This window comes from Cololabis saira, chromosome 11 (genome assembly GCF_033807715.1).
Source record: "Cololabis saira isolate AMF1-May2022 chromosome 11, fColSai1.1, whole genome shotgun sequence".
NCBI lineage: Eukaryota > Metazoa > Chordata > Actinopteri > Beloniformes > Belonidae > Cololabis > Cololabis saira.
This window is the reverse complement of record NC_084597.1, coordinates 26,517,027-26,541,810: the sequence shown is the minus strand read 5'-3', so window position 1 is coordinate 26,541,810 and position 24,784 is coordinate 26,517,027. Positions and strand designations below refer to the sequence as shown.

Below are 24,784 nucleotides of genomic sequence, written 5' to 3'. Positions count from 1 at the left end.
ACATGTGCAATATCTGTCAATCTGCCAGTCTACCTCACAACACTCAACCTGCTTTTCTGCACTGTTTTCTAACTTATACTGTTCATATCCTGTGGTTATACATATTTTTATACATATCTTTTTGTATTTTTTATATATTTTTTATTTCTGACTTTTCAGTCTTTTTACCCCTCCCCTACATGTGTGTGCTAAGTGTACTGCTGACAACAAAATAAGTTTCCCCACTGAGGGAGAAATTAAAGGATATCTTATCTTATCTTATCTTATCTTATCTTATAGCCTGACAGGCCGACCTTTGTTGACACTGAAATGCTGTGGACATTCCCATGTATGTAATTCCTATAATAGAGCCTAAATGAAAACACAAAGGGCAATTAAAGCACACTTATTTATTTTAAATATTTTCAGTTTATATACACATTGATTGTCTTCAAGTGAAACATTTACATTTTCTTTTAATTTGTCATTTTCACACATGTGGCTCTCTGATGCTGCATACGGACATTGGTCCTTCCCCCTTGAGAGTCACTAAAATCTTAGTTACAAATCTTTCAGAACTCCAGCCCCAACCTGCTCCTCTTTAGGAAAGTAAATTCAGTTTTCCATTTTTAGAGATATTTACACGAAGTCTTCGCTTTTTTTGGCAGAATTGTCTTCTCTCTCGTTACATCCATCTCTCTGATCTGTTGTTCTGAGGTTCCTCCCGCACTAACCTTGCGAGAACTGCCACCCAGGCTACAGCAGGTGGCAGTTCTCACGAGGCTAGTTAAAATTCAGTTCACTCTACGTTACATTAACGTAAAGACCCCACTTCTGACCTTATGCGTCACATTAACGCACACCCCAGGTCACCTTTATACAGACTCATTACTTTAAAACCAACATGTTGTACATTTGTTCTTTTAATATTATTTGTTCTTTTGTATTGCAGCAATCACCACAACAAAGTCCTTGTGTGTGTTAAACTAATTGGCAATAAACCTCTTTCTTATTCTAATTCTGATTCTGGAAAAAAACAAGGTAAGGTTAATCTTGTACATACCAGTCCCCACTGCCTTGACTTCCTTGCAAACTAGCCTCAACAATATCTGACACGCTTTCTCCAACCTTCGCCTTCTCTTAAACACCAACAAAACAAAGTGATGATATTCAACCGGAATCTACCACGTATCAACTGCCCTTTCAATATCGCCTCCCTGGATGGATCAGTACTCCAATTTGTCAATTCCTACAAATATCTGGGTATCTGGCTCGACAGTTCACTTTCTTTTGACGTTCATATTAATACATTACTTTCTAAAGTCAGATCTAGAATTGTTTTTTTGTTCCGCAATAAAGCATCTTTAGAAAAGATAAGATAAGATAGTCCTTTATTTCTCCCTCAATGGGGAAATTCACTTTGTGCAGCAGCAGTACACTCAACATACACATGCAGGGAAAGGGTAGAAAAAGTAAAAAAATATATACAATTACAAAATCTAAACAGTATATACATTGGAATGACAAATAAAAAGTAGTGTAGTACGGGAAAGAAAGAAAAACAGTGCAAAAAAAGCAGGTAGGTAGGATGTGTATAAGGTATAAAGATATTGCACATCTTGTTGTTATTGTCCGTTTGCTACTGAGAGCAGGCTTGGTTGTGGAGTCTGATGGCAGCGGGGAGGAAGGACCTGTGATGCCTCTCAGTGAAGCATCTCAGGTGACGAAGCCGGTCGCTGATGGACCTCTCCAGGGCTCTGACAGTCTCATGAAGGGGGTGGGAAACATTGTCCATGATGGATGACAGTGTAGCCACCATCCTCCTCTCCCCACCACCTCCACAGGATGGAGACTGCAGCCTAGGACAGAGCCAGCTTTCCTCACCACTTTGTCTATTCTTTTCCTCTCTGCTGCTGTGATGCTGCTGCTCCAGCAGACCACACCATAAAAGATGGCTGACGCCACCACAGAGTCATAAAAGGTCCTCAGGAGGTCGTCCCTCACTCCAAAGGACCTCAGTCTGCTTTGGCCTCTCTTGTCAAATGCCTGTGTGTTTATGGTCCAGTCCAGTTTTTTGTTCAGGTGAACACCCAGGTACTTGTAAGTCCACTATCTCTATGTCCGTTCCCTGGATGTTCACTGGCGAGGGGGGGGACTTTGCGCCGGCGGAAGTCCGCTACCAGCTCCTTCGTTTTCCCAGCATTAATCTGGATGCGGTTCCGCTGGCACCAGTCTACAAATCTGTGGTTCAGTTCTCGGTACTCCCTCTCGTCTCCGTTGTTAAAGTGGATCTATTATGGCATCTAATACCTATTTTAAACAGGCCTTGAACGTCTTAAAAACAAGCTTTTTATTGTTTTTGCTAGATAAATTAGAAAGTCAGCCTCTGAGCCATGTCTTTATCTTCCCATTCTCTAACCTCCTTCTCTATGCTGGATTCTGAGTGGGCGGGCGGCTATGATAATGAGGCACTGTGCTGATTGGCTGCCTGACGCAAATGACGCAATGCACCGCTACGGAAAAATGGCGGAAGCTCCGGCCGGCGGAGTTAGTTGTGGGCGCGGTTTCACGCATTGCTCCTGTCGTTACGTAATGACAGGAGCAGAATCTGAACGGCTCGTAGAAGTCACATCACACTGGATGGCTCATCCGGGCGGCTGTACAGACACTGCAGAATTTGGATGCTTTCCTCCTTCTCTGAGATGGCAGGCTGAGGGGAGACCACTTTATATGTTAAAGCAAGAGAAAACCTGTTTTTCATAATAGGTCCCCTTTAATGAGACCGACGATGGCGGAGTCGTCCGAGAACTTCTGGAGGTGGCAGTTTGTTGTGTGGTGGGTGAAGAGGGGGGCCAGGATGTTCCCTTGTGGCGCTCCTGTGCTGCAGACCCCCGTGTCAGACACACAGCCTCCTGTCCTCACAAACTGTGGCCTGTTTGTGAGGAAATCCAGGACCCATGATGTCAGGGCCTGACAGACTCCAGCATGGTCCAGTTTGTCCCTCAGCAGTTCTGGCTGGATGGTGTTGAAGGCACTGGAGAAATCATAGAACATGATCCTCACAGTGCTCCCAGACCGCTCCAGGTGGGACAGGGACCTCTGCATGAGGAAGATGACGGCGTCCTCAACCCCGATGCTCGGCTGGTAGGCGAACTGCAGTGGGTCGGCGGAGGAGCTCACCGTGGGGCGCATGCGGTGGAGGACCAGCCTCTCCAGGGTCTTTGCCAGGTGTGATGTCAGGGCCACCGGCCGGTAGTGGCTGAAGTCGCTGGGTCGAGATGACTTGGGCACCGGTACCACACAGGACGTCTTCCACAGCAGTGGTATTTTGTGCAACCTCAGGCTCATGTTGAAGATGTGCTCCACAATCCTGCACAGTTGCCTGGAGCAGGATTTGAGCAGCCTGGAGGTGATGCCATCTGGACCTGTCACCTTCTTCGCCTTGAGCCTGGCCAGTCCTCTCTCCACCTGGGCTGTGGAGAGCACCATGCTGGGCGGGGGGGTGGTGAGTGGGCTGGGCGGGGTTGAGGGAGGGGGGTTGGTGGGTTCGGTGGAGTAGAGAGTGGGCAGAGGGGTTATGGAGGGGGAGTAGCAGTGAGGGGGGTTGAGGTGTGAGTCCTTAGAGCAGAAGGGGCTCCAGTCGGAGGAAGTTGCATGTGATGTATCCGCCTCCTTAAGGTTGGCATAAAAAAGGTCCAGTGTTTTATTTCCTCTGGTGCTGCAGGTGACATACTGGCTGAAAGTTGGCAGTGTGGATGAAGGAGAGGCATGATTGAAGTCCCCAGTAATAAGGAGGAGGGCATGTGGATGCTGTGTTTGCAGCCTGCTTACAATAGTTGAGTGTAGGACATTGCGGGCTGCGTTGGCATTAGCAGCTATTGCAATAACATGCAAGAGTTCCCTCATGCTAACAGCTAGCAGCTCAATGTCCACACTGCAGTTGTTCTTTGATAGTGATGTGTCCAGGGTTACACCATCTATCATTCACAAACACAGCAAGCCCCCCCTGCTTTTTATTTCTTACCACTCAGTGGCACTGTGTCCTGTCTGCCCTTATCAGATGAAATCCGTTCAGAGTGATGTCGGAATCTGTTGTTTGCTCCGTTAGCCAGGTCTCTGTGAACAGCATCATGCTGCATTCCCGGTATTCCCTTTGGTGCCGTGCTAGCGCCGTTAGCTTATCCCTCTTATTACCGAAATTCACCCACTCTGCAAAGTATGCTCTGGTTAAAATGACAATCCTCCTAATTCTAGATTACGGACCGGTGATATAGTATATAGGTCTGTCTCCAAAACCCTCTCAACAAACTTCATTCTCAACGTCATTACCACACCACCACCCGCTTTGTAACAGGTGGTTTTTAATACCCATCACTGTAACCTCATTCCCGTAGACTGATCCACTGGTATCAATTCATCTACAAAACCATCACTGGAAGCACCCCTTCATATCTTGGCTCACTACTTAATATCAACATCAGTAATCAGAACCTACGTTCAAGCAGTTACATTAACCTGGTCATTCAAAAAGCCTGCACCTCCTTTGGCCATAATTCATTTCAGTTCATTTCAATTCATTTCATTGCTGCTGCTAGTGATTGGAATCATCTGCAACAAAAACTTAAACTTCACACATTCATCCATTCTCCTTAAAAAATACACTCCCAACATTCATCTGTGATCATTGCACATGTTTGTAACTCTTCCGGACCAGCGCTAACACTTTTTATTCATATTTTTTATGTGTTTTGTGTTTTTTATATATCTTGTTTGATTGTTTGTTTCACTGTGATTGTATGTGTTTGACTCTTCGTGCTGCCTCTTGCCCAGGTCGTCATTGTAAATGAGAAACTGTTCTCAATTGACTTACCTTGTTAAATAAAGGTTAAATAAAATAAAAATAAATACTCAAAACCGAAAAAAAAAATCTGAATTATACATTAGTGTGTGACATCAACTGTCAGCCATGATAAGGAATTGTGATGGTCGGGGGATGTTTTGCTGGATCCAGGGTCAGTGACTTGTCCAGAGTGGGAGACAACCTGGAGCAAAACCTCCATCAAGCTATTCTGCAGCACCAGTGCCCTCCTGTGTCTGTGACCTAAACCATGAGTTCAAGTTATGCCAGATCTACCTTGTGAAAAAATAAAAAGAGAGTAAATCTGAAAGTGTTACCGTTTTGAGTTTGTCATAGTTTTGGTAGTGAGGTTCCTGCTTATTTTGAAACCCCATGTCCTTGTGTTTAGGTTTTGTTTTGACTTCCCTTGTTCCCATCTGCTCTGATCGTCTGCACCTTGCTCTCCTCAAGCCTACTGTGTATACCTTGTCTTTCCCTTGCTTCCTGCTGGTCTGTACTGTTTCTAACCTCCATGTTATGTCAGGTTGTGTATTTTTGGTCATGTCAGGCTCTTGTTTTTTTGCAATCCTGCTCAGCAGGGTTTTTGGTTTCTTTGAGTAAATAAATCACGTGTATTGGAACCGCTGCATCCTCGTCTCCTGCATCTAGATCCTACTCAGCCAACCCTGAAAGAAAGCATGAAATGGTCCGCTCAGTCTCCAGATTTAAAACTGATTAGAGCTGGTTTGGGGTGAATTGGGATTTCATTTTTTGGTAGTCAAAATATACAATGGAAATGCTTTTTCAACATTATTAAACCTTTGCATTTGTGGCTTGAGATTATGGTATTTATATATGTACACAAAGTAAAATAATTTATTACTGCATATCACAAAGGTGTGAGGGGAAAAAAAATAAGTATGTGGCACTTGATTAGAATATATTTCTTGTCAACTAGTTTTGCCATATTAACCAAAATATGAAAAGCCTAAAGGGGAATAATAAGAACTAAAGAAAAGGTTTTTAAAAAAATGGTCTTTTAAAAGTTCATATTCATTAAAACTATGCTCTATAAAACAATATTTTTTAACAGAACATGGATGCAGAATCAAATTAATAACAAAAAAAGGATAACAATCAAAACAGAGATTGCATAGAATGCAATAAAAAATTGTTAACAGAATAGCACTTCTTGCAGTTTTGGTTCCCTTTGTTTTCAGTGGTGGTCTTATCCGACACAAACCACAAGATATTCAACCCTTTGAAAGCTACTTTTGGCCCTATTTCATGTTCCATTTTGTTTATTTTGTGCTTCACTGCAACTTTTTCTATTTAAATAAGTAATTTTGTAGCCACTGTCTCTTCTAGATACAGTAAGTAAGTACCCAGAAGCACATTTTTAGACATAGTTGATTAACATTTTTATTATTTTTTTAATTCCACAAATTAAGTCAAATTAAAAACCAGCACACAAGAGAGAACGATAAATCATCAAGATCATTGAAGGGTTCAGTGTTGTACCCAAATACAGCACATGGATGGGGTAAATCGGACATCGAACCCAGCTGTTTAGCAAAAAATTCCCCCCACCATCAACCTGTGGGGAAACAGGGAGGTAGTGGAGCCTCCAAACCTGTGCAATGGGAGAGTCAGTCGTGAGCTAATCCCATCACCTCATCACTGGCACAAGATCAATCTGTGAACTGGAGACATCTTGTGGTAGAAGAGGGGAAAAGACAGAAGGAAGCTGAGCAACATGGCAAGGTCGTTTGATTTTGCCAAACAGGGCCATCTAACTGGGATGACCTAGAGCAGGGGTGGGGGACTCCAGTCCTCCTGCGTGTCTTAGATGTCTCCTTGCATCAACACACCTGATTCAAATAGTCATCATCCACTTGTCAACAAGGTCTGGACAGCTCTGTTGATGACACAGCTCCTTGTATCACGGTGTGCTGAAGCAGGGTAGCATCTAAAACATGCAGGACAGCGGACCGGAGTCTGACACCCCTGACCTAGAAGAAAAACAAGAAGAATAAAAGGAGAAACACGGCTGGTGTGACATCACAACCCTGCACTGTGAATCTTCTAATAATAATAATGATAATAAGCTTTATTTGTATAGCACCTTTCCAAACACAGTTACAAGGTGCTTTTACAAAGCAGAATTAAAAGGCAGAATCCAATAAAATGACAAAAATATAAAAACACAAGAACATAGAAATACAATAAAACATTAGAAAATAATAACATTGGATATTATAGAGTACATTATTAGATGTTAAGTAAAAGCACATTTAAAAAAAAGTGTGTTTTTAAAAGAGATTTAAAAATGGACAGAGATGTGGCTCGCCTGATCTCCTCCGGCAGGTCATTCCATAATGTAGGGCCTGACCTAATGAAAGTACTCTAATTTAAACTGGCAAATTGTTCTGTGCACACGTTTGTAGAAAAACAAGATTGTGCATAGTGGCACATGACACACTGTTGCGAGATAACCGAAAACGTGGACGATTTGAGCTCTTAAGGTGTGCCCATACACTGCTAAAGCCTGAATTATGGTTCTGCGTTAAATCGACGCAGAGCCTACGCCGTAGGGTACGGCGTAGCCTACGGCGTACGCTCTATGTTGGTGTAACGCGGAACCATAAATCAGTCTTAAAGATCTTGTAATTTTAAATGCTGTGTTCTGGAGCAGTCACGGAAAATTGTATTTTATAAACTTACATGGTTGAAAAGAAAACCTATACTTCCGCAAGTATGGGAACTTGATGTCAACCCCTGTGTATCTGGGCTCAGTCCTGGGTGATTTTGACATTTGCCTTGGTTACGTGCATAACTGATAGTTGACGCTCCCGAAGTGACAGTGTGAATATTTGAACGATGTTCCCTGAATGCAGCAGCCGAGGTGGATGACGTTCACAACAAGGAGGGTCTTGAAAACACTGAAGTGGGCGGTGTGCGCGGAATTGAGTTGAAAAGCCATTTGTAAGTCAGTTCCGTGCAAAGAAGGGCAAAAATCACCTTGTTTTGTGGCTTCAGGCTCCATACACAGTCGTCAATACAGGTAAGAGAGAGTCTAGTTTGCCGTTGGTGGAGTTTAACTGTTTATCATTGACAGATTGAGCTCAGCCGCAGTCCTGTCTGCAGGGTGTGTCAGCCAAGTTTGTACCAAGTTATATGTGAAGGGCTTTTCTTCCTCGGGCACTTTCGGTACCGCTTTTCCTCTACCTTCAGCTCATCTAAAATGTCTTGTAAATTACGTATTGTATTCGTGTAATTTTTATGGATATAAGGTTTTTGAAAGAATGGTTTGGGGGCTTTTTTTGTTCTTTCTTTTCATTTTAGCCATTGCAAGTTATTCGGTTTATTACTATTGTTTGCAGCGAACTCGCTGATTTACACGTTTGTAACACAATTATTTGCTTTCAAAGAATGAAAGCTATAAGCATGTATAAGAAAATCCTGTTTTTTTTCTTCTAAATTCATTAAATGTTTATCAGATTCAGTTTAAGAGCCAAAAGTGTGTCTTAGAAAATTAAAGTTATCACGTACACATTTGCATGAATTTGAATACACAGAGTACAAGGTCTCAAAATATTTGCCTGAGAAATAACAAGGTGTTGGTTTTGTTTATGCACATAAGAACTTCTTTTGTGTTTCAGCAGAGACAACATTTGCTTTGTTCTGTGGTCATCACATGATAAATTAACTGTGTCCAGGCGTGTCCAAAGCTATAAGGTGTTGTCATAATCGATGACTATAGTCCAGCTTTGCTCTTGACTCAATGAATAATTGAAGTCCTTAGAAGCTACATCTGTGGTGTTGAGAGAAGGCTGGAGTACCACAATTTGAGTGGGGTCTATGCGTTTTGACAGGTCTGTAATGGCTACATCAGAGGGTAAGTTGATCCCTGTAGAGATGAAAACAGGAGTGAAACCTTACCATCTTTCCTCTCGTCGGGCTCATTACAGGTGTGTTCATATAAACACAAGTTTAATGGGATTAGCTCCTGGGACAACAGAACACAAGAGGGACACAAAGGAGTGTCATGAGCCCCCATAAGGACATATAAGTTCAGAACATGCATATTATAATGGTCAAAGGGTAATGAGGTGTGGCACTCCAACCTGACACAGCTTACTGTCTGCTGATTATTTCTTACTACGTTATTAACAAATCCTTGTGGAAATCACATGTGAGCATTTTCTCTTTGCTTCTTTTGTAGCTTTTTGGACCTCCAGTAAGAACTTCAATCTTTCGCTACAATGGCAGCAGTAAGTCTCCTCCTACCAGCAGCTCACCTGTGTGCAGTGAAAACTCACGTACTCACCTACATGAACATGTATTTGCATGGTTATTACAGTCTCACAACACTAGGGCTGTTCGATTTTGCCCAATAATAAAATCTCAATTTTTTTCTCTCAAAATCCGATTTTCGATTACGATTACGATTATTTTGTGAATTGACAAAAGGCAAAGAAATTATTTCAAATATGCTGTTTTTTTATTGAACATTTGCCCCATTGGGCTTTAAGTGCAAACTTTGCTCTCATTAAACCAAAAATGAATGAATAAAGTGCAAAACTCTGTAAAATAAGTTGGAAAAAAAGTTTAAAAAAATATAATAAAATATAAAGTTTTATCTCTGGAAAAAAAAATCAGCAAATCAGCACTTGCAAACATACAGTAAGTTATATTTCCAATTAAATAAAACAAGACATTTTCTAATTAAACTAAATTGGGTCTTTGCATGCTAAATAATAATGCAACCCATGAAGGAGGTAAAGGTGTGTAATGTCAGTCATTACATTTGCAAGTTTTTTGCAAGGAACACGAGCCGGTCTACCGCATCTGGCTTGAGGGATGCCCGGTGGCTGGTTACAACGCCCCTCCTACACTAAAGAGCCTCTCCGATGGGGCACTTGTATTGAGAAGTATTTCCATCAATCATTAATATGGTATCAATCATTAATATTTGTGCAGACAAGGTTAAAAAAAAAAAAAAAAAAGTCAAAAAAACGATTTTACGATTTTCACGTTTTAACATCGTTCTAATTACATAATCGCGATTACGATTTAAAATCGATTAATCGAACAGCCCTACACAACACTAGAATCTTCTATTGATTTTGAAAACAGCGATAACATAGCTGACTCTAAAATCTATTTTGATGTTCATTTGATGCTGAACATCAACAAGAAGTGTGGCATATTATTTCAATCAATGTTGTTTTTTTTTTTTCCAATACCTCCTCATGTTACTCATGTTTCCCTGCTGTCCAAATGTCAAAGTGTTGTTTTTACAGAGGTGTGTTTTTTTCCCCCTAATAATGGTCATTGAATGTATAGAAAGAGAGAGAGTAGTCTAAAGCACATTTTTTTTTTTTTTTATTGGACCCTGCTTGGCTGTCAGGGTGTGTGTGTGGTGTGTGTGTGTGTGTGTGTGTGTGTGTGTGTGTGTGTGTTTTATTGTAAATATTAGAAAGTAGATGATTTATTCTGCTTAATTTATGCGCAATACATATTTGTAATTGTGTTATTTATGGACAGCTTGGAACCCGTGGGACATTGACTGAGGCGGCTGGTTTTAATGCCGAGGAAGACGTCCAGAGTCTGAGATCGGCCATGAAGGGAGCTGGTAAGTGACCCAGCTGCCCTTGCAGTCGCAGTCTGTCCATCGTAGCTAAAGATAAATCTCACAGTCATTATATTCAGGCTTCCATGGAAAAAAGAAAAAATACTGCCTCCTCTGTTCTGTACAGGAACATTTGAGTGTTGTCCTCAATGTTGCTAAGTGCTGGTGTTGTCATGGCAGCTTTAGGTTGTCTATTTACTTATTACATCCATAAATTGACTTTGTACCTTTCTTTCTTCACATCAGACATAAAGTAAAAATTGAATTTGACTTTACTAATCACACAGATGTTAATATAAAATAGTATTTAATATAGTACTCAGGAGCAGTAGCAGGGACATTTTCTCTTTTTCAGCAAATTCATGGTGAGGAATGTTAATACTGTTAGGTTTACTAGTCTAATCAGTTCCCCCCTGACTCTAGTTTGCAAACAGATAGTTTATATGCCAACATACAGCTGTGTGTTGGGAGGATCTCCACTGACTGCTCCAGTGCTCTCTGTTGTCAGACACATTTTGGCTGATGTCTTGTTTTGAAAGAATATAAACAAAACTTATAGATTTAAGGCTGATCCTATTTTTCATTTCAGGAACGGATGAGGCCGCTATCACTGCAGTTCTCGCTCATCGTACTAATGCCCAGAGGCAGCGCATTAAAGAGGCGTACAAACAAACTGTTGGCAAGGTGAGAACTATAAAGAAGCATAGCTCACAGATGTTTATGTGATATATGTGAATGAAAGTGTCATTTTTATCTTAAGTTTACTCAAACAAAGTAGAGAGGTGGGGAAATGATGACGAGACTGCCCGAAAATGTTAAACAGCAGCTTTGACAAACTGCTGGCAGCAGCAATGGATGCATCATTGTTGAGTTCCTTATTCCACTGTGTACTCCCAGTATTTTCATTCAATATTTAAACTGGAGAGATAAAGGGAAAGTTAATCATTGAGTAAAATGCAGAAATTACCACTGAGAAAACAGATAAACCTTTGTGAGCTTTTGAAAAAGGGAAGTTTACATTCATCTGAACATAATGTAAACCCACTGTTTCTTTGTTTCACGTTAACAGGGAATCAATATATTAACTAAAAGGGGAATTTGTTGTATCGATGTGATGAGATAATAAGTAGCTGAATACATTGCACCCAGTAAAGGATCAATAAAATTATTCACTGAGTTCACTGAGGGAGCTGCAGGAAGAGCAAAAATTGTGAGTGGAAAGCTTACAGGCAGAAAGAGTGAGTCATGTTGCACACGGTGACACCCACATGTGGTCACAGAACTTCTCTAAAACAGCTCCTCTTTTTACAAAACTCTCTCCAGAAACCAAACCCCCTAGCGGGAACCAAGTGCTGCTGCAATGTGTGAAGTTTGGTCTTAAAGCTGTTTCAATAGAATTTAATGTCAAAGACACTTGGCTTTCATTGCAGTTGATCTCCTTAATGAATTTAAAGGCAACCTGGGAATAATTGTTTTCCTGTAAATCCATCTGTCCCCTCTGGCAGGACCTAGCTGAGGATCTGTCCTCAGAGCTGAGTGGGAACTTCAGGAGTGTCGTCCTGGGTCTGCTGATGCTGCCCACTGTGTACGATGCCTTTGAGCTGAAAAGTGCAATTAAGGTCAGAGTTCATCATAACACTCAACAATTAACAACCAATGTCTTGATGCAATAACCAATCCCTGACGTCCAGTTTTGAGAGCATGTTTCTATGATCCTTAGATGACATGTTTAGTTATTATTCTTTCATAAAAAGCAAGAATTGTTTTAATTTTTGATACATGTGAACAATGCATGTCTGAGGAAATGTGCTTTGTCCAGAGATTCTTGAACGAGCTGGGGTAATTAGAGAGTATGCATTGTTGACCTAGACAGTAACAAACCCACAAACTACCTCTATTCTTATGCTTTAAGCCGTTCAATTTATGGCATACTGATTTGTCACAGGGTGCTGGAACAGAAGAGGCCTGTCTCATCGATATTCTGGCTTCAAGGTCCAGTAATGAAATAAACGCCATCAATGCCTTCTACAAGAAAGGTAACCGTTTTCACTTCTACAAATGAAATCTCTGACATCAGATTACTCTTTATATCTCTTTATTGTTGCCGCCTACAGCCTGTAGATGGCATCTGATACTATGTAGCAGTGGCTAAGTCTCATAAGAAACGATGCCGTGAATTATTCATAAAAGCTGTTGCTACTCTTTGTGTGGTACTTCATTGTTTGCTTATTACTTCCTCTGTGGTTTAAACGAAATGGATTAATCCTCATCACATGTAAATACATTTTTATGGTGTTAAAACAGATGTTTTGTATACAGTACTAGTCAGTACTTCTATATAACCGTTTTCTCTGAGCATATATAGCCATAATCAATTGTACGATGTGCTGTATCATGTTCGCTGCATATATGTCCAGCTGTTTTAATTTAGATGAATTCTGTACAATAACCGTAAATGTACAACAATGTTTAACCTCTTTGCAACATTTTTTAATGTCAGAATATGGGGAGAGCCTGGAAGATGCTGTGGAAGGGGACACATCAGGAATGTTCAAAAGGGTTTTGGTCTCTTTACTCACGGTGAGCATACATCAATCTGCAAACCTCCTGAACTGTTGGGCATTATTCTGCTAATATTCTGTTATCAAAGACAGTTGAAGAACACAATCCTCACTTCTGGCATGAAGTTTGTAACAGTAATAGCTTCAGCAGTCTTTTAAAACAGTGGTTTTCAATCTTTTCAAGTCGTGCTTTTCCAGAATAATCAGGTTGCAAAATCCCCCTACCTTATGTTTACATCAGTGATGCGTGGGCTGATCCGGACTGAGCGGTCGACCGCAGTACTGCAGGTGACGAGTCATACAAAAATATGCATAATTATATTCGGTTAGGCTTCAGTCAGGCTGGTCGGAATAATTATTGCACTTTGGAAATTAATAGTTATATAAAAATGCAAAAGCTACATTAGTTGTAAATACGAAGACATCATTGGATTTTTGGCAGGACCTTTCCACACAAACGCAGGTGTGTGTGATACAAGGCAGGTGAAAGAGACGGTCAGGGAAAGGTTAAAGATGGGGGTAAAGAAAACAAAAAGATAAACACATAGAAAAAGTCAAGTCTGGGAAAAATTTAAGGAAATATCAAGATGGTACATGTGGTGTATTTCAATTGTTGGTCTGATGACTCATCAAGGTTTGAATGTTTAGGTCAAGACAGAGTGTGATTATTCCTACTGCAGGGATATATCCAATAATTGGTCACAGATCATGGGAAAGCCTTTTTGGGCAATCAGGGCAGTAGGCTATAGCCCTGTGACAATGCTGATGCAAGACGTAATGTCTTGCTTATGTGGTTAAAATCTTGGACGGACATCTATAGATTACATGCGTATTAACACCTGTGTTTGTTGTTCATATAAACTTAAGGCAATGATTAATCAAGAGCTTATCTTTTATTTATATTATTTTTGAAAGAAAAACAATGTGGGTTGCGTATCGGGTCGGGGATAATTCTGTGTCATCAAAATTTGGGGTTATAGTTGCGATCGGGTTAGCTGAAAACGTTGGGTGATTGCTGATCGTTTCTAAACCTACTCACTTATCACTAGTGCACTTTGATGACCTCAAAACTCTGGATAAAGCCTAATGCAAAGTAACTTATACCACTATTACAGGAACTGTAATATATAAACCCTTTCCCACTCTAAAATGTTTTTTATTAACATTTTTATGTTGTATTGATTTTTTTTTTCTTTTCACAAAAATCTGCAAGCCCAAAAACTCTTACATTATTATGTTAAAACATTCAGCGATTTTGACGATGGTCACATTTAAGTTATTAATGTTCTTAAATTTGTTTAGTTTTACTTGGGACAATGACAGAGAGTTAGCGTATTCTTATTGTTTAAAATAATTCATGAAGTCAAGAGGACTATATTGTTGTTCAAAACATATTTGATCCCTGTCTTCTGTGGTACTTTGTAGTGTTTAAAGTAATTAAATAATCAATTAGCTAATAAGAACTAAATTAATTTGATTAAATAATTTAATCTACAGCAATAAAAGCAAATAATCAACTGAATAAAACTATATTTCTATTCATATGTCATAACTCTGGGTTGTGTCAGAGGAGAAGAAGGAGATAAAACAAAGTGAGGACATGTTTGTGATATTCTGATTTCTTTTTAGTAGGAAATTGTAGTGAACCATTCTTCAGGAAAGATGGTGAATTTGTAAATTGTTTTTCTCCTCTTCTTTCTTTCTTTCTTTTGGTCTTTTTTTCAGCTGTTGTGTGAAGGTTGCATCTGTGCAAAATCAATATGCTGAATATGATGCTGCACTGTCACGACCTCTAAAATGGAAAAGCTGAAATGAGTTGCTGTGCTATCCATCACTTGTTTTAAACAGCTGCGTTCTTCTGTTTTACAGGCTGGACGGGATGAAGGTAACAACGTGGATAAGGCCCAGGCGGCTCAAGATGCCAAGGTAAAGCTTTTCATTTTGAGATGAAATATTGTGTTAAACTTTCCCTTCATGATAAAGTTACATTTCTGATGTATGTCTTCTGTCTTTTATGCCTGTGACTAGGAAATCTACGAGGCTGGAGAGGCCCGATGGGGCACAGATGAGGTTAAATTTCTCACCGTTTTGTGTGTGAGAAACCAGAACCATCTGATGCAAGGTATTCATGTCAAAATGAGAATGCTGCAAACTCTTGTCTTATGAATTTTATACTGTCCATCCTCAAATTTACAGAAACTGGGGCTTTTACTGCCCCTTTGTGGCAGTTTTTGAGTAAACACTCTGCTTTTTGAATCCCACACTTCCTGAGTGGACACAACAGTTCACAGTAGTCAACTTCCCCTTTTATGTTTTATTATGCCATTAATCAAATCTTTTTCTTTTCCCAGTATTTGAGGAGTATCAAAAGATTTCTGGCAAAAGCATTGAAGACAGCATCAAGAGAGAGATGTCTGGCTGCCTGGAGGATGTCTTCTTGGCCATAGGTCTGTCTCTTATGTGACACATTCCTTCAGACTAGTTTCTAATGTCAAAAACATACATTTAAATTAATATAGAAAATTCTTCTTTAAAAAAAAAATCTTGATATAGCCCTGTTTAAAAGTGAAGTAGGTGATGCGTTTCCAGAATGTGATTCATTTTGAAAATATGCAGTTGACATACTCTTCTTTCTAACCTTCATCAAAACCACCAACATTCAGCAGCTTGGGAAACTGCAGACTAACATTAAACAGGGTTTTCCTCATGTTTTGTCTGGATGACGAGGCATTAAACCACCTGGAAGATATGTAATATGTAAAAGGATAGTTTATTCCTTTCTGTTACATAATTGTCACCATCAAGGAAACGCAAGTGAGTCTCATTTCTTGCAGAATCCAGTCTTTTTTGCCTGTAGCAGTCTCTGATTCAGATCTTTGATCCACACAGAGCTCAGTCACTTAACTCATTTATCATGTTAATACAACTTACTGGCTTAACCAATGACAACTAATGGCAGCTTCGCCTCTGCCTGCTTCCAGTTACTTGCATTCAGTATGCATGAATGAGTGTCTTTAACATCCACAGGAATAAATACCATAAAAAGTCCTGTTGATTGGCAAAAAAAAGAGTGACAATTAATTTGCCTCTGTTCAAGTTCTTTTTTTTCCACACAGATGTTATTATTAATTTCATTTATTAAACTATAATTTAACTTTTTATTATTAGAATATAAAACAACTTTAATCAATGGAAGAAAAATTATTTTTCAGACTTTCAGGTACAGCCTCTGAAACTTACTTGACCTTTAATGCATGCCGAGATTTTTCCAGTTCATTGACTCATTATTACAAATAATAAATTATGAAGTCCACTAATTGGTTGTAATTTTGTAATGAAAAATGTGTTATTTGAAGAATCAGCCTGCTTAGGATGTTCTTATCTTTTCTTTTTTTGTCAAAACACAATATTGTTGTCAAACTGTTTGACCTAGTGACCTTGAGTGTGACACGTTCACATTGAAGCACGTTACTGCCAAATTCAACACTTATATCCATTACATTAATTTCTTAGTTTTAAAATGCCATTTATTGTAAAGTCGCTGCCTTTAATATACATAACATATTACTCCCAAACTTGCGAAATACACCTCTACATGGTGCCTTAATACATATCCAACCATGTCACGGTCACTGATTCACCCCTGTCTCATCATAGGTGTTGACTTTTGTTAAAAACCTGGATTGGTTTTCTTATCTTGACATCTATTCCTCCCAAAAGCAAGGAGAAGCATGGACTTGTGATCAACAAACATGTCTTTTCAAACATCTGAGCTAAGCCTGTGGCGAGAAAACTCTGCTGTTTCCCAACAGGGTTGATATCTTGCATCCTGCTTGCATAATAAATACAGTTTCAGAGCAGATTTCTGGAGGCAGTGACGGACTGTGTTGAGTAACACTAGTTTATTCTAGAAACTCTTTGTGGTTATATTGAAACGTTAAAAGTTCATGTGTCGTGCCCTGGGTGAAAAAACACAACCCAAGTACACTTCTGGTGAGACAAAGGCCGCGTTCAGACTGCAGGCAAATCAGATATATATCTGATTCCTTCTCATATCCGATTTTCAGGGCTGACTGTCCACACTGTTTTTAGCAAGTGTCCATATCGGATCTGGTTCTGTTCAGACTGGGCCACATCATGACTGATCTGACGGGTTGCCGTAGCAACGACGTCGGAGCGGAGGCGTCACCCAGCGCGTGTATTGTGTGAAGTCATGTATTTTTTTTATATACGGTATATAAAAAAAATCCCAAAATATCTGTACTGTTTCTGATTGGGTGGGCACTGCGCATCATTTTTAGACATAACAATGAACGCATACCGCAAAAGTTGTCTCGGCGGAGGGACCCGACGTCCCAGCAAAATGAGAAACAGAGAAAAGTGTTCAGAACAAAACCACCAGCAAACTAACAAACCAACCAACAAAGCTCAGAGTTAACAAAACGAACCAGCAATGATTAACTGGCAGCCCCGCTCCATAACCTGTCCTCCTAGGAGGAGAGGGGCTGACGGGCTGCAGGTTCAGGCTCACAGCGCGACTGAAGGCTGATTTATGGTTCCGCGTTACACCGACGCAGAGCCTACGGCGTAGGGTACGCGGCGACCCGCACCTACGTGGAAATGCGGTCTTTTTTCTGCTATTAAAACATGTTGTAATGTGAATTTGCAACACTTAAACTACAAATAATAGTTTTTGACGCGACATCAGAGATTGTACATGCTCTCTGTGAAGGATGAGTAGCTCCACAACTGGAAATGGGCAGGTGGTTTGGAGCGTCTGGGACAGTCATATCCGATCTGAGTGTTTGGAGCTGTTCAGACTGACACGCATCTGCCCAAATGAGATATGGATCGGATATGAAACTACCTCCCGGAGGTGGTTTCAATCTGGTTTGCAAAAATCGGATATCATGCGGTTTGGGACTGTTCAGACTTCAAAAGAGTCATCCAGTTTCAATCTGGATTGGCTAAAAATCGGATATTTGCCTGCAGTCTGAACGCGGCCAAAGTGGAATTATAAAATGGGCTTGACTGTACTCACTTATTGTTTCAGGAAAGTGGCTCTTTGGTCAACACAGCAGATCTGTGTAACCCCTTACGCTCAGAAATTATATTGCCTTTGGATGCATTAATATGACCTACTTTAATGATTAATCTGTTTGAGAGGAGTACAAAGCTTCGCTGGACGATATTTAGAAACTCATTTAAAGTTTTGGGTAGTAACAGGTTACTGTAACACCATTACTTTTGCCAGTAACTAATACTCTAATGCATTACTCTTTAAATAAAGTAACTCAGTTACCTATACCCAATGGTGCGTTTGTCCATTACTGGCTCAGGTCCTTTACTGTCAGCCGGGCGATGACCTGGGCTGAAGTGACGACAAGCAGGGGAGGAGTTTGTCGCTTAAGTAAAAGGAAAAACATTTGCCGGTGGAAAGAGGGTTTTCCAAAACAAAGGGTGAAGGTCTAGAGTGAAGTTAACAATAAAAAGTAATCAAAACTTAATAAAGTGATCATTTTTGCACAATTGTGTCAGGCTGTAGTCTACAAAGTGCAACAGAGTCAGTTGGAGGTTTCTTAACAAATATGGACAGTTCAGTTTGGATTTGGACATACCTTTGCTGCAGCAGCTGAGCAGCATCATTAGGTCAGCAAACGTAGTTTGAGGAATCATTTTAATGGGGAGTTATCTATTGAACTTAAATAAATGCCACACATCTACACTATTTATCAAATTGGAACATTTTCCAAGTTTATCTTGAGACACACTGATTGGTTTGTCCAACCCATGTGTCTAAAAGGGGCGTTATTTATTTTTTCAAATTGTTTGCTGGCCAGACTTGAATAAATAAGTGTTGAAAAATTACTTTGTTTTTGAGTTTGTATAATATTTTATACAACACTGAAAATAAGTTATAAAGACATTTAGAAAAACAAAGAAGACAAAGAGATTTATTTGATCTGGTTTTATACTGGGATCTCTTTTGTGTTTTGAACTACAATAACATTTCATGCATGGTTTATTTATTTGCTTCGCAGTGAAATGCATGAGGAGCAAGCCGATGTTTTTTGCAGAACGATTGTACAAATCAATGAAGGTAAGTAAGCATTTGATAAAGCAGTAAGTGGCCACCAGATCCTAATGTGTGAATACAGTGATGTATTCTTCACATGCATATTGAGTTGCTATTGTATAAATTGAAAAGTGCATATGCATGTATAGTATCATCAAGCACTGATATAAACAATCACTGCTGCCATGATTTATTGTGCTGTTTAGTTGTGAATAAAATATAAATTCTTCTCTTGTCAGGGGCTGGGCACCACAGATAGCATCCTCATTAGAATAATGGTCGCCAGGGCTGAGATTGACATGCTGGACATAAAGGCAGAGTTCCAGAAGATGTATGGAAAGACTCTGCACTCCTTCATCAAGGTGAGGGACGGGGAAATTCTGCATTCAGCAAAAGATCTGCAATTAATCAGCTATGAGCTAATATTGATAATTGCCATTCTAACTTTAAGTGACGGCTTTAGATTAGACTTTGGAGGAGTTATTGCTGTCCAAGTTACATAAATACTCTGATATAAACAAAATAAAATATCAGTGTTTGTTATTGGTGTGTTTTCATTAGATTATTTGCAATAATTCTCATCACTAGCCTCACAGATCCTTTTCTCAATACTTAGGGAGACACGTCTGGTGACTACCGCAAAATCCTGCTGGAGCTGTGTGGAGGCGAGTAGATGTCACATCAGGACATGTTTCTGCAAACAGCATCATGGATTTTTTTTTTCAAAGCATCATGGATTTTTTTTTCAATCTTTTCTACTTCTGTGCCTTTTTCTAATTTTAACAATTAACACAATGTCTTGTTATTACAGTTTGTAATGCCAATCAAGCCAATTAAACCAAAGACCGCTGACCTTTTTAACATTTCAAATTGGGGATTAATAAAGTATTATTACATTGAATTTTTTTATGCTTGCCTTTTTGTTATTGATCCACAGATGCCTGTGACATCTTTAAAACAGATACATTGTAATGACCTCCAGCTTTCATTCCTCTTACAGTCTGACATCTTCATCATTGTCCATTCAGTGAAATCCATTTATTTAATTGGTCGCAGTTCTTCATTTGTTGAGTCGGCACTCTGTCATTTGGCTCAATTACATTAACAGGTGAACGTCTTGATTTCAGAGGCTGTAAAATGTGCTCTAATCAAGTTAAAGAGGACGTGGCAGAAAATTACAGCTCAGGCGCTAAATGCAGTGGTTGTACTCAAGGTGACCACTAGGGGGAATCACTCGGCAGTCTACAGAAAGCTTTTTACCAACGGGGCTGTGAGCTCAGCAGGGCAGGACTGTGCCTGAACGCTTTGTTCTGAGCTGTTTGCCAGTGATACAGTTGTTATATTGTTTGCTGAGGTAAAAAACATGACTCATTGGCAGTTTTACATCCAGTTTTTATAATGTAGAATTTATAGCATGCTCTCCCTTTATTGTTGTGCATCAGGCCTCTGCACTGCCTTTGAAACTTTAACAGATTCAGATCATCTTATGTACAAAATCCCACCAGCCTGTCACACGTCTTTTCTTTGTAGCGGAGACAAGTGAAAGAGCTTCATCAGTAAATCTATCAGATCAACGTTGAATCATAACACTGCTGAAAATATGCCCCCATTCATGTAAGTTAGGAAATTAAGTTTTAGATTACAATTTTCCTTCACTTGATACATACTGACTTTGGCCTGCAATTCGTGGTTTTAATCGTTTTGACTGCGAAAACTCCTTCAAACGGATTTCAAAGAACTGTTCCAAAACAAATATAAACAGTTCATCAACCGAGATGTTTTCCATTCCACACTGTGAATTATTCATTTTTTAGTGCTTTACTACTCAATATTTTAATTTCCTAACTTTGGACTTAAAAACACATAGATGCAAAATACAAATATAAATAATCTGGAACACTGTGTGCGTGCGTACGGATGGGTGAAGGTGTCTTGGTACTGTTATAGCATTCTCAGTGTAAAAGCACAACAGTTCATTTACCCGGTAACTATATTTAATCAGATTCAGAGATTTTCACTTTCTCTGAATAATCCTGACACTCGTGATTAATCCAGTTGGTTAAACATTAATACTTATATCCCACATTTTTCATCTTTGCACTAAGGTACGGTACTAGAAAAGGTCAATATTTTGATCATGAAGACCTTTCTGAACTTTTTTTGGTTTGTGATGTTGTCTTGTTAAGATCTCTGGTTTCAGCTTTTTTAATCTTTTTTATTTTTGTAATTCTTTCATTGTTTGTTTTATGTTTAGTTGATATTTGCCCATTTTGTGGAAAAAGTCTGAGTTTTGCATATAGGCTACACTGTTGCTCATATAGTTGGAATAATTCGGACAACGATCAGGAGTTAGAGGAGTAATTGAACCTCATCCGTAACTCTGAACCTCCGCGACTTCAACCCCACAATGCTTAAACACTGGTCGTAGTACAATGTAGGGAAGCTCCTTTTTTGTTTAGCTTTTACGAATGATAGATAGATAGATAGATAGATAGATAGATAGATAGATAGATAGATAGATCCATTAAACTGTTGGAAACTGGAGTTCCAACAGCACAACTACAAGTAAAGAAATACTGTGCATTTTCCTCCAGCATTTCTTATGGATATGTCCCACAGTATGTCAGAACAGTGTGACATTTTTATGACTTTTCCAACTGGAAGTTAAATCACTTTGTACTAGACATAATTTATTTCCAAAAATCTTCTTTATCATTCAGATTGAAACAACAAATTATAACGGCATAAGGCGTGAATTGACCATTGTTTTACAGACCCCTCCCACGCCTCTTTAATTTGATGATTTGATGATTTGATTTGAAGTTTAAAGGAAAACTCAATCTATAAAATATGCTGCAGCTTGTTTTTTCAAATGATTTTGGAACTCAGGGCAGACAGTGGTGTGGTGGTTAGTGCAGATTGCATGCCCTTCCTGCAGTTTCTCCAGATGCTCTGCCTTAAGTGAAACTCACATAGGATTATAAACATATTGTGTATAACTTCGATAATTGTCTGAAGAGGACATTTAAGGTGCCTGAAGACGTTCATAATATGTACAAACAGCCAAAATGCTCATTATGTTTTTACCACTAAAGGATTATGCACAAATTTGCATAATGTGGTAACAGGCAGCAGGTGGAGGGAAATTTATTTTGTGAAGACAGGGAAGACAAACAGATGAATTGGCGATCCAGACTACCGGTAGTTTGACAGTGATTACACTGAACAGTAGGCTATTTTTTTCATCTCACTTTTTATTTGTAAATCAGATCAGATCTTTTTTAGAATAATAATTTCCTGTTCACCTTAACGTTTCTACTGCTATTGATTACAAAACACCAGCTTGTCCTATGTTGCATAGTATTTTGCTTGATATTCAACGCACATTTCAGCATTTGCTCAAACTGTCACTCACTTTTGAAGAACATGTAAATTGCAGGCCACAGGCACTGTAGATGGACACCGCAGAGAATATAAACTGGGGAAAAAAAAACAAAAAAAATTTTCACATGTGGAGAGAAGAATAGGAAATTGAATATTGGTTGAGGGAAAGAGAACGTACCATACAAGCTGTTCCAAGGTAAGAGTGCAGGTAAACCCATCTAGGGTCATGCTGCTCTTTCATCACTGACTGTCTCTATGACTCACATGAGCTGACTGAACGATAACATATCCATTATTATAAAAGAGGCTGGAAAAAGTCATGTGGGAAGGCTAAAACTTTTGCTGATTACACTGTAAACTGAAGCCCGCCTCTGGCTACACACTGTATACTGCAAATATAATGTATAGTATCTAATATCATCTTTTTACAGTCAGTAACAGTAAATAAAAACTATTTGCCTTGATTCAAGTTGTTAGCACTACTTTATGTACAACACCTGATAGACCAGAAAGCCATCACTGTGGCACAAATACACACACAAACACACACACTAGTCTGAAGTCTGTCCATATGCTTCTTTAGTGAAGGCGCATTGGAAATGGACATGTTTTCATAACCAACAGGTTCTCTCACTTTATAATGCTGCAGTCAGATATTAACCTCAGCTCTTCTGAGACCTGTCTTATTTCAAATAATTTGTATTTTTTTTTAATAAAGATAAAATATTGCTTAAAGACTTTGACACTTAGATATTGTTACAAATATTTTTTTAGGTCATCATACTTGTATATTCTAATTTTTTATTTCATTGAATAAATGGTGGTTCTCTGTTTGTGGCATCTGACTGGCAGCAAAAGACCTCTACAAACATAATGCTGAATGAGAGATAAAGCAACAACACTGATCAACTGAATGGTTGAGGATTTTAATTGGATGTTGATCTTCCAGAATGATTAATGTGACCTGTCCTGAGGTGAAACGCATAATCTATCAGCACATGCACATTAAAAGACCCGACTCGTCAGAGAGAACTAAAGTATGGCAGCAGCCTGAAGCCCAAACAGAGTTAGAGGTTGACTAAATAATTGAAAAGATAAAAAACAAACAAACATATTTTGAAAAATCTTTCAAGTGTTTTCTAATAACCCGTTTGTGCTGCATGTCCAATATGAGATATGCCTAAAGGCATACAAGCCTTGAATCTGTGACAAGTGGATACCAAGCAGACACCAGAGTCTTGGATGGTGGGGATGATGCTATGTTCCCCCTGACCTGTCATCCTGGCTTCACCTTAGTGGCATCTTTGCTTTATCTCATCAAACTCTAGCTTGCTGACATTGAAACATTAGTCCAGGTATCATTAGCATGTCCTGGTACCCCAAGAACTGATGTGGACCCAGTTAATCTGAGCAACAGCTGACCTGGCATCACATCATTTTATGGCTTCGTATCCCGGGACAGGTGACTGGAGGCTTGTCTGGACCAAAGAGCACACTGGAAATCTGCAGATGAAATGGGGACCTGTTTTGTGACTGATGAATGAAAAGTTGAATTGTTCAGGAATAATATTTAGCACTAATTATGGCTCAAAAAGGGCACAGTTTATCAACATTGACACAACATCCACAGTTAAACTTGTTAGAGGGGGTATTATGATTTGAGCTTGCCTTGCTGCCTTAATGCGTGGGCCACTTGTTGTTGTTGTTCTCCCACCCATCCATCCATCCATCCATCCATCCATCCATCCATCCATCCATCCATCCATCCATCCATCCATCCATCCATCCATCCATCCATCCATCCATCCATCCATCCATCCATCCATCCATCCAAGAATACTTCCCGCTTTATTTAGAAATATTTTTTCTTGTGTGATTTAGTTTGTTTTTACTCAGTTTATTTTGATTGATTTCCCATGTATATTTGTCAATATATTATCTGTTCCATTGCTGTCTCTAATTGGCATATTGTCTCTTCGACTTACCTACTTTGTCTGCCACAGCCTCCTTTTGATTGACCTTTGTCCATATTTTACTCATCATTATAAATGTTCATTAATAGCCATCTTTTTCCTCTATAAGAAAAAAAAAATAAACTAGAGATAAAATTAAAAGATACATATACAAACATTCGCAAACTGATTTGCTCCAGAGAAACAAAAAAATTCCTGCAACAAATTAAGAAAATGTGTATACTGTAATTGTTATGGTGTTTAAGTCCCTGCATGATAGGGTTCAACTTGGCTTGACTCTTATAGGTCTCTGTTTCCTTTAGAAGACTATAGAAGACTGTTTACCAGCTACGTGGGGGG

General features: G+C 39.3%; 1 protein-coding gene across 1 annotated transcript; it reads left to right on the top strand.

Annotated features, from left to right (window-relative positions):
• The first annotated feature begins 7,750 nt into the window (after nt 1-7,750).
• On the top strand, nt 7,751-19,991 carry anxa4 (annexin A4). Its single transcript, XM_061734229.1, has 13 exons — nt 7,751-7,880; nt 9,042-9,090; nt 10,367-10,454; nt 11,041-11,135; nt 11,957-12,070; nt 12,397-12,487; nt 12,952-13,031; nt 14,882-14,938; nt 15,041-15,134; nt 15,364-15,459; nt 19,054-19,112; nt 19,328-19,450; nt 19,705-19,991. The coding sequence occupies exons 2-13, from the start codon at nt 9,082-9,084 to the stop codon at nt 19,759-19,761; spliced, it is 963 nt and encodes a 320-aa protein (XP_061590213.1). The 5' UTR covers nt 7,751-7,880; nt 9,042-9,081; the 3' UTR covers nt 19,762-19,991.
• Nucleotides 19,992-24,784: the final 4,793 nt, after the last annotated feature.

Excerpts from the sequence above, each read along its gene's own strand:
- anxa4 (XM_061734229.1), top strand. Across the intron at positions 13,032-14,881 it reads TTTTGGTCTCTTTACTCACG|GCTGGACGGGATGAAGGTAA; the intron begins GTGAGCATACAT and ends TCTGTTTTACAG. Across the intron at positions 14,939-15,040 it reads AGGCGGCTCAAGATGCCAAG|GAAATCTACGAGGCTGGAGA; the intron begins GTAAAGCTTTTC and ends GCCTGTGACTAG.